The 10,610-nt window shown below is 53.2% G+C and overlaps 1 protein-coding gene across 1 annotated transcript in view; it reads left to right on the top strand.

Annotated features, from left to right (window-relative positions):
- The first annotated feature begins 2,842 nt into the window (after positions 1-2,842).
- The window catches only part of LOC105747660 (ral guanine nucleotide dissociation stimulator-like), a 42,033-nt gene continuing 34,265 nt past the window's right edge, over positions 2,843-10,610 (top strand). The window contains 3 exon segments of the mRNA XM_058290178.1: positions 2,843-2,965; positions 4,144-4,337; positions 5,701-5,894. Coding sequence (XP_058146161.1) covers positions 2,843-2,965; positions 4,144-4,337; positions 5,701-5,894 — 511 coding nt within the window.

Here is a 10,610-nt window from a genome sequence, read left to right as displayed (position 1 = left end):
GTGAGCAGGCCAGGGGACAAGGCCCTGCTCGGGAAGAGGAATGGGGCAGAGCAGTGAACTTGAGCCCACATCGCAGGCTGGGCCTGCTCCCTTAGAGTCGTAGGACTTGATGCTGCTGCTGCCTGCTCACCGATCAATGTGCAGCAAGATCAGGGAGGGCACACATGACACCCCAGGTGTGGACTGTGGGGCTGGGGTCAGAGGAGGAGAGGACACCTGGGGAGTGAGCAGGTGGAACTGAGGAAGATGCTGGAGGCAGCTCTGCTGCTGGCAGTAGCACCCACTCTTCTCAGCACCTGCCCACGGACTCATATATGAACACAGGGGAAGATGCCAAGCTGATGACAAGGGGATCCCCAAGGTTCCAGGACCATGCATGGCTGGGGACAGTCCAGCACCACCTTGAAAAGACAAGCCTGGGGTCAGAGGGGCTCTGGGCATCTGGAAATGGGCTGAGCATCTCCCTGGAGTAGAAGCGCACAAGGAGAGAGGCCTCAGTCTCTTCCTCAGCACTTTGGGGTGTTTAGAGTGTGTGGTCCACAATGGTAGCACAGACTCAGGGAAGTGCCCATTCAGCCTGGTCCTTCTGTGATGACCCACTGCTCTTCCAGGGGCCCAGGAGAGCCGCTGCCTTGAGGAGTGTCAAAGTGTATGATCACTTTTGTGGATATCCCACCAAGAGCTGCAGTGCTAATGCTGGCCAGCAGGGGTCAGGCAACCTCATCACCAGCTGTGCCCACTGTGCCTGCTGAGACCTTGGAGACTGAGAGTCATCCAGAGGACTTTCTGGCCATCCACCTGCCTCAGACACAACATGCACCTCCTGTCATTAGCTTCCATCCTCAAATTCTGAGCTGGCAGAGTCTGTTAAATGGCTCCAGAGGTCATCTCACATATTCATTCAGCACCTGTGCACCAAGCACTCATGCTACAACAAGGTCTGTGCTTGGTCCTGGCTGTGGATGAAAAGAACCCCTGAAGTCCCCACTCAGCAGGAGGTGGACAAAAGCGTGAAAGCAAACGCAAGTTCATGAAAAGAGCAAGTGCTCTAGAGAAGGCTAAGCAGGGTGCTGCGAGGAGGGCTATGGGACCACCAGGTGGGAAGGCCTGGAAGGACACACTGAGGTGACACTTACACTGTGACCAAAATGCCATGAGGGAGCCAGCCCTGCACAGGTGTGGGAAGAGTGTGCCTGGGAGAAAGTACAGCAGGGGAGAGTGGGAGGCAGAGGGAGTTTGGCCAGAGAGGAGGCTGGGAAGGCAGCTGCTGGGGGCAGAGCCTCCACTGAGGCTCAGCTGGGGGAGGAGCTGCTTCCCAGCCCTGCTGTGCTGATCTGCAGGATTCATGTTAAGTGGGAGAGAGACCAAGGGAGGGAGACTTCACTCACAGGGAGAGCAGTGAAGACAGAACAGCCTTTTGTGTAAGTTATAGGAGGCACATCCTGATACTTAGCCATTTTATTTTGTTTAGCAGCAAATCACTTGGCCAGGACTCAGTGCAAGGGGAATATATGAGGCTGCTCATACCTGGAAGCAGAGATGGCAGGACCCAGGGCACAGGCAGCCCCCACAGAGGTTGAGAGGAGGCACTTGCAACTGACTCTAAATATAAAGGGAAGCCTCTGGAAGGATTCTGGCCCAGCAACAATGGCTGAATTTCATCTCACTACAACCATATCATGGTACAGGCTGAGGCAGCAATCCAGGAGTGAAGGTGAGTTTCCTAAGATCACACGGCCCTCCCCAGCCCTGTTTTGAGTTGTATTCTTGTTATGTCCATCCCCTTCCTGTTTATTCCATGTCTGTCTGTGTATTAGATACATGGGAAACAAGACTGTGGGTGTTGCAGTGTTCTCCCCACAAACTTGATGATGTCCCCAGGAAGCAGATGCTAGAATGAGTCCCACTGCATCAGTGAGGAGACTGGGGAGGCTTCAGTGATTAGTCTGGGGTCACAAAACTGAAAGGAAGGAGTAGCCAGGTCTGAACTCAGCTGGGTCTCCTCATATCTGGGACGCCAGCTGCACACAGGCCTTCCCAGGTAGCTGTGGGGAGGGACATGTTGGCAGAACTGTGTCCAGTCACAAGGTGATCTAGGTAAGGAGGATAGACAGACAGACATGCAGAGGGACTTTTGTGGAGATCTTTTGAGGGGCCCAGGTAAGGGGAACTAAGGAGGTGACCTCACTTCCTGGGTGAGACGTCACAGCAGAACTTGGAACTCTGGTAACCAGGCACCCAGATTCCACAGGCAGCCCCTTCCCAGCTCACTTGGCAGGAGACACCCAAGAGGGAACTATGTTCTCCTGCTGTGTTACCAATTCATGAGGCTCCAGCCTCAATCACACCAGGAATGAGTCCTTTAGCCATCGCTTTCGACATTGGCTCAGGTCTCAGCCACAAGGCTTCTGGTCATCGGCCAGGAGGTCCCCAAAGGTAACGTGAGGTGGCCCAGCGCCAGCCAATTCAGCACATGCCCCTACTGTGCTCCTGCCTGGGCAGCCCCACTTCCCATCCAAATCCCAGTGAGTGGAAGTCATGAGCATTGGGTCACCCTGGGAAGGAGCAGGAAGTCAGGGATGGGAACCTAGTAGGTCCTTCTCTGTCACCTGCCTGGTCATGACTGGAAGGGTGGGAAGGTTCATCTTGGAGGTGGCACCTGTGTGCCCCGGTGTTAACGCCGAGCACTCAGCTGTCATCTGCTCTCCAGTGGGGCTGGAGGGGAAGGCAGATGCCCACCTGGACCTGATCTTGGTCCCAGCCCAAACAGGGTACAGCTTCCCTCTTCCCTTGTGGAGTAGGGCAGGCCACTAGCTCACTTTCTTGGTCCGGCTCCTGGGCAATGTCTTCCCAGAGTTCTATGCAGGTGGGCAGCGAAGAGCTGGGGGATGACCTCATCTACATCATCTCTCTGCAGAAGATACAGACCTCTCATGGCCCAAGCAAGTGCCAGCACTGGTTCCAGGTAGGAACAGGTGCCAATTCGGGTCCTAAAACAGTGGGGGAGCACTGCAGGGCCTGTCTCCCACCCTGGCCACTCCCTTGCTCTCTCTCCCAGGGCTTTAACCCCTAAGTGGCCCAATACCCCACTTCCTGAGGAATCTGGGCCCCCACCAATCACCCACCACACTGCCATTCCATAGGCCAGAGGGCAGGTCACTTCAAATGGTTAAAGGAAGAGCAGAGAGGAGTCTTTCCCATGGGTTTCCCTTCAGGGTAGGCTGAGGGGTGGGCTCACCTCATACATGTGTGCTTTTTGCTGCTGTATTTCTGTTTCCACTCCCTGGTCCCATGTCCCCAGCAGCAGCATCATGACTGTCCCTTAAAACCTGCATCAAGCCTGACTGCTCCTCTCACTTAGAAGGGTTCTTGCCATGTTGGGTATCTGTCTCCTTCACCTTCCCACGTCAGGTGCTGAGGCCTGACTTGGCTGCCCAGTATTCCAGAAGGGAGGCAGCTTCGAGCAGTGATTTAGCCTTGGTGCTGCTGGACCTTGAATGGTCCTTCCCTATGGCCCTATCAGCACTGCTGCCCTGAACACCTCCCACGTGCCCCAAGCCACTGATCCCTCCTGCCCCTGGCAGAGGCTCCCAGGAAAGGGATGGCTGAACAGAGGACACACAGACATCACTCTCAAGCACAAGGGCCAGAAAACTTCCCTAAGGGTAGAGGAGTTCAGTTACCACCTGCTGTCTGTGTAGGCAGGAGCGTCCCTGCACCCTGCCTGGAACTGGGTCTTTTCATTTTCCTTCATTTTCCAGATCTGGGGTCAGGTGGCAAATGGCACAGCCTTGTGACTCTGACCCTATGAGCACTGGAGTCCTGAAAGTTAATTATTGACAAGGTTGGTCTGCTGATCCCTGAGGCATCTGTTCAGATCCGCGGGCCTTCAGGGGTCTTTCTCCCCCAGGGACACTCCAGGCATCTGCCCTTTGCTGGGTCTAGGATCTCATTTTTCAGTTATTTCCTCACTTCAACTTCCATTGCAAGGCCAAGGACCTTCCTCTGCTAGAAGCACCCATGACCCCCTCAGCCTCAAGTCACTCAGGGCTTGGGGACAGCAGGTCTGCCCACAGCCCCAGCCCCACCTAAGGGTCCACAGTTCTCACTCTGACCCCACGTGCCTCCTCTGGCGCTCACTAGAGGAAGAATAACTCAACCCTCACAAGGGAGGAGAACCCTGTGGTATGCACAGTCAAGGCAGGCAATTGGGAGAAGCTGGTGGAGCACCTGGTGCCCGCCTTCCAGGAGGGCGACCTCATGTACATCAACATCTTCCTCGGAACATACCGGGTCTTCACCACCACCAAGCAGGTCCTGGACTGGGTGTTCCACAGGTGAGAGCCAGCCCCATCCCTGGCCACTTGACTGCTCTGCCCCCAACATGCTTGTGTCTCAGAAATGTCGTTTCACCCACTGGCCTCAGTTTCCTCCTTGGGAATGGGAGCAGTTAAAGGAAAAGCCTTCAAGGTTGATGGTAAGAACTACTGGGGAGAACCCATGGAAAGTGCTTCCCCGAGCCTGGCTCAGTGGACAGGGTGGCTGGAGGGGCAGTGTTGTTCTTAGGCAGGACTTTCCTCTTCCCAGTGAAGAAGCTCACAGCCACTCCCCCTTACCCACCCCAGTTTTCTCATTTCTAAAGGAGGTTTCAGTGCCTCCTTCCTTGGTGTTGTCAGAGCAGGGATCATTGTAGGCCACCAGAGGGGTCCAGAATCACCCTAGATCTGAGAAGGTGCTGCTTAGGACTAAGTCCTTTACCAAGCATACATCAAGTGTCTACTAGGTGCAGACACTTTCTGAAGCATGTAGCTTCATGCAGTGAATAAAGCAGACAAATTTCCTTGCTCTTCTGGGTTCCATTTGAGTTGGGTCTGCAGGCAGTAACACGAGTCATCTTAAGCAGGGAGTACACTCAGTAAGGTAGTTGTGACATGTTCACGGTCTCTCCTAGATATGGATGTAAATGCCATGGCAGTGGTGAGCATGACATTTGTCTTGACATAAAAAAGTGAGTGCACTTTGGTAAAGGGGCAGGGATTCTCCTCACCTGAGACCAGTGTGGGGAGTTGGGTGGTTGGTGGCAGGGAAGGGCTGGGCAGAACACTGGACCCTACTTATTCTATGGCCCCCCTGAAGGGCTGAGTCCAGAGGGATTTCCTCCCAGTTGGAAAGGAATCAGAGGAAGCTGTGGGTGGGATTCTGGGGCACTGGTTGCAGAGGACCCTGTGGGATCATTGTTGGTCCCTGAGAGGGCCCTTCCCCACCACAGCCCCAAGACCCTAAAACACCATTTCATGCAGACCCATGACAGGAGGTGGTGAGCAACCTGCTCTAAATCTGCCATGGACCTCAGTCCTGTCTGCCTCCTGCATGGATGGCAGGGCCAGCTGTGCCCCTGTCATTTGGAAGGGCAGTGTCAGTGGGAAGAGTAGACACGTGACACATGGCAGAAGATGAGGCAGCTCCTTAGGCCAAAAGTTACTGGGTGGGGGCCAGGAGGGCCCAGCACAGGACAGACCCTGTCCCCTCCTCACTCACATATTGATGAAGCTCCTACTGTATGTCAGTGCCAGACTAATAACAAACCAGTCCAAACCCTTCCTGTCCTTATGGGCTTTATGACCCAGTGGAAGAGTCCCGCAGGGGCAGTGTGGCAGACAGGCCACTTTCTGACTCTACTGCCCACCCACCTGCCCTCAGCACCCTCTCCTCCCTGCTGGGTACGTGGTTGGATAAGTACCCTGAAGATTTCGTACAACTGGCAGCCTCTCCCTGCCTCAAGCTGCTGGTGGGCTATACCCAGGTGCATTTACCTGGCTCTGCCCTGGAACATCACGCTGAGGTTCTGCTGTCACAAATGAGTCATCATGAACCCACTGAGGCAGACCCAAATGGTGAGGAGGCTCAGGGTGGTAGCGTGTGATCTTGTGGGCTGGGGGCCAGGGCTTGATCAATAGGCAGGACCTCACAGAGATTACTCTTGGGCCAGGAGCAAGGAAGAGCCTCAGAGTAGTCACCTGGGGGACTGCAGTCTAGGCACAGTTTCTTGGGCTGGATATTCCCCTAGAGGTTGTGGTATCATCTCTGTATTTTAAAGACACTTGGAGCCATTCATAGGGCAGAACCTACCTCTTCTTCTGCTCATTTGTCAGCTCCGGAACTCCAGATGCCCCCAGAGCAAACTGTGGCACCACATCCACCATCTGCAGCAGACACATGGGAAATTCCAAAGGCTGATTTCGCTCCATCACCACCTCCACCTGCGGCGGCTTGCTCGGTCGGTAGAGGTGGGGTCTGGCTGCGGACGAGGGGTCGGTCCAGCTCTGGACGAGGGGTCGGTCCCGCTTGGGATGAGGAGTCGGTCCTGCTTGGGACGAGGGGTTGGTCCGGCAGCAGACGAGGGATCGGTCTCACAAGGGGTTGCGCGGTTCGGCTGATGGGGTCGCCCGGCGAAGCCAGCGACGAAGGGCCGCCCGGAGAAGCAGGCGACGAAGGGGTCGCCTGGAGAAGCAGGCGACGAACTGGGGACAAGGGAGGCCAGGCCCTTGTCAGGGGCTCTCAGGACTGGAGGGCGCATGGCAGAAGAACTACCGCGGAGACGAGGTAAACACGCAGGTCCACTTTATTGAGGGAGAGGCAACAGTTTTATAGGGGCTGGGGAAGGCTGATTGGTCGAAGCCATGCCCTGTTCTGATTGGTTGCCAGCGAAAGGTCAGTGGGCGGTACTGGATGGGGGAGGGGTGGTGGTTAGGGATTGGCTGTCGCTGTTGCTGGGGGAAGGGGCAGGGTTTAGGGATTGGTGGCTGCTGTTGCTGGGGTGGAGGGCAGACTTGATTTTCCCGCCCACGCCTGGCTGTTGCTGCTGTCCGGGGAGGGAAAAGGGCAGACTGGATTTTTCCACCCACGCCTGGCTGTTGCTGCTGTCGGGGGAGGGGAAAAGGGCAGACTGGAATTTTCCGCCCTGCGCCTGCGCAGGGAGAAAGAAGAAGAAGGGTACTGCCCCACAGGCATCGTGTGGCGCCACCCGGGAGGAGGGGCGGCTGCGGAAGCATGGCTGCCGAGAAGGGGAGACCCGAGGGCACTCTGCGCCCATGCCGAGCTTCCTTCAGGGGTGGCGGTGAGTCTGACCAGCCACCCTATTATGGGGGCAGCGGCTTGGCCTGCCGCGGCCGCTCCCCCGCCGGGCCACACTTCAGCCCGAGGGGTGACCGCATTTCCCCATTCTTTTCAAATAAGGACCAGGATGGCAGCAGCAACAAGTAGCTGAGGCCCAAGAGGCAGTAAGCAATGAGGGAAGCGGGGCTGAAGAGGGAGGTGAGTATGATGGGGATATAAATGTACAATTTAGGGGGGGGTATCTTGCCGTTGCAAGCAAGGGTGGCCAATGTCCAATTCTTGTTGATCTTGGCGGCTATAAGATCCATCTGTTGTTAAAAGTCCAGGATGACAGCGCGTTGCAGGTAGTTGATCTCTCCTTGGCAGCGAAGACATTGTAGGAGAGGATTACTTTTTCCTGCCAGAGGCTTACTGTCCAATTAAAAGGCTGATGGCTGGGGTTGGTGAGTGCAATGGGGATGTGAGGAAAAGAAGGGTGATGGTTTTGGACAAGACGAGGCTTGGTGAAGTCATTATGGGAGGAAGATAAGGAGTAAAGCATAAAAGAGGATAATAAACAGAAAGGCGATGGAGAGTAGAATTCGTTGGCCGAGGTTCCAATCTTCTGGGGCGGTAGCGGCTAGACAGATGGCGGAAAATATTATCAAGAAAGCAAAGGTTATGAGGAAGAAATAAAGTATTAAAGACCGTGGGGGAAGTGAGAAGATCATTTAGAGGATAGGGTTGAGAATGGTATGTTTAAGACAGAAGCTTTGTGGTTTGTAGGAGACTGCTTTATAAACGAAGGAGAATGAGGGAAGTAAATATAGTAACGATAGATAGGAAGATGACAGTGAGGAGGAGTCTTTGTTTAAGGTTCCAATCGTCCGGCGCAACAGTGGCTAGGCCGATAGCGAGGGGTGTTGCTAAATAGACAATGGCTGCAAAGACAAAATCATCTTCTGTTTCCTTAAGAATAACTTTTCTTTAAATACTTAGTAGCATGCAATATTAGAAACCGTTTCCTAAAAGCAAGTTGGTAGGGGAGCTTGGTTGCTGTTAATCTTTCCTGTTATAAAATTACCTTTTATTATTATTATCATCAATTCAGTTATATATATATATATTTAAGAATGACCTTTTGGAATTAGCCATTTAATACCTTAATGTAAACTATTGAAGATAAATTTTATCTCTACAGAACACATTCCCCTTACGTAAAGTTATCACAATACCTTTTACACTTGCCGCATGCAAATTAAGTTTCAAGAGTTTATGAAAAATTAGCCATCCTACTTTAGGACAAAATACGTCTTTTTGCAAAACTTATTACATTTCCGTTAGCATTTTTACAAACTTTTAACCTTTTTAATATTCATATAAGTTTTACATTCTTTATATTACCCTGTGAAGAAAAATAAGTTATTCATTTTAATCTAGGCAAGAACAACTTTTTATGAAGACGTACAGTTAATTTTGTTAATTAAGACTTACAATTTTTTAAATTGTAGATATCTTATTAACATTTAAACTTATGTATTAATATAATAAACTTAAGTATTAATATAAGCGCTTATTTAATTTTTGGCCATTTGAATAGAGCTCTTTTAAAGATTTCTAGTAATTTATATTTACCATCTGGAGGTATCACAATATACGTTGACATTGAACGAACAGACAGACAAACACAGAACAATTACAACACATTAACAGAAATATATAATTTATTTACAGTTGACTCATAACTCTTACTTTCTTGGTATAGCTGCTTTTAAATCCTTTTTTATATAGCATATCATAGATTATACCCTTCAAGATTTCTTCTGGACTTCATGTTGCCTGTAATAAGCCAGGAGGGAATCTTTTACCTTCCTGCTCCACAGCAGAAGTGACCCTATCTATAAGGCGAGTATAGGTGTCCGGGTCCCAAAGCTGACACGTGGTAAGCCACGGATTAAAGGGGAGAAGAAGGTCCCAATATACTTGAAGCTGTTTGAAAGAGATCTTACACCGGTTGAGTGTCTAGGAGACCGGCGAGGGCCCGAACTTGTGGGGCTTGCTTAGCAGATAGGATGTTACCCATTGCTAATGGCCTTTTGGAGCCGATAAGAAAAGGGGCCCTTACCTTGAGAGTGCGGTGATGGGAGCCGAGGTGCGTGGTGAGACGAGGGGTCAGAGCTGGTGGGGCTCCGACGGTGGTCGTGGGCCAAGAGAAGGCCCCGACGAGGGGAGGGCGGGACGATGAGCAGTGGAGCAAGGCAAAGGGGAGCAAGCACGGAGGGGAGGAGGCAGAGGTGAAGGCAGGGGTGGAGGTGCTCAGGCACGCACTCCTGAGAGTTTTATTGGTGCCTCTTAATCATAGCGGGTCGGTATAAGCCCCCGACGTGGAAGGAGAAAGCCATCCAGCGATTCTCCCAGACCGCCGTGGATCGTATGAGGTCACCAAGGTTCAGGAGCAGCAATGCAGAGTGAAAAGATAGGGGTGAGAAGAGAGGAGAGCGTAGGGCTATGGTAGGGTTACTTCAGACGTGCAAGCGCGTGCTCCCGAGAAATCCAAGGCTCCTTTTAATCATAGCAGGTCGGTATAAGCCCCCGACATGGAAGGAGAAAGCCATCCAGCAATTCTCCCAGACCGCCGTGGATCGTATGAGGTAGCCAAGGCTCAGGTAGCAGCAATGTTGCATGAGAGAAGTCCCAAGGTGAGAAGAGAGGAGGGCGTAGGGCTGTGGTAGGATTACTTCAGACGTGCAAGCGCGCGCTCCCGAGAAATCCAAGGCTCCTCTTAATCATAGCGGGTCGGTATAAGCCCCCGACATGGAAGGAGAAAGCCATCCAGCGATTCTCCCAGACCGCCGTGGATCGTATGAAGTAGCCAAGGCTCAGGTAGCAGCAATGTTGCATGAGAGAAGTCCCAAGGTGAGAAGAGAGGAGGGCGTAGGGCTGTGGTAGGATTACTTCAGACGTGCAAGCACGTGCTCCCGAGAAATCCAAGGCTCCTCTTAATCATAGCGGGTCGGTATAAGCCCCCGACATGGAAGGAGAAAGCCATCCAGCGATTCTCCCAGACTGCCGTGGATCATATGAGGTAGCCAAGGCTCAGGTAGCAGCAATGTTGCACGAGAGAAGCCCCACGGTGAGAAGAGAGGGGGGGGCTGCTAGGTTATGGAGTGAGGCTGTGGTGGAGTTGCCTTGCCCCACGTTGGGCGCCAGCTGCGGCGGCTTGCTCGGTCGGTAGAGGTGGGGTCTGGCTGCAGATGAGGGGTCGGTCCAGCTCTGAACGAGGGGTCGGTCCTGCTTGGGACGAGGGGTCGGCCCCGCTTGGGACGAGGGGTCAGTCCGGCAGCAGATGAGGGATCGGTCTCACAAGGGGTTGCACGGTTCGGCTGACGGGGTCGCCCGGCGAAGCCGGCGACGAAGGGGTCGCCCGGAGAAGCCGGCGACGAAGGGGTCGCCCGGAGAAGCCGGCGACGAAGGGGTCGCCCGGAGAAGCAGGCGACGAACTGGGGACAAGGGAG

Source organism: Dasypus novemcinctus, chromosome 30 (genome assembly GCF_030445035.2).
Source record: "Dasypus novemcinctus isolate mDasNov1 chromosome 30, mDasNov1.1.hap2, whole genome shotgun sequence".
In the NCBI taxonomy this organism is placed as follows: domain Eukaryota; kingdom Metazoa; phylum Chordata; class Mammalia; order Cingulata; family Dasypodidae; genus Dasypus; species Dasypus novemcinctus.
The sequence above is the reverse complement of the archived record's forward strand: the minus strand, read 5'-3'. Positions and strand labels throughout refer to the sequence as shown.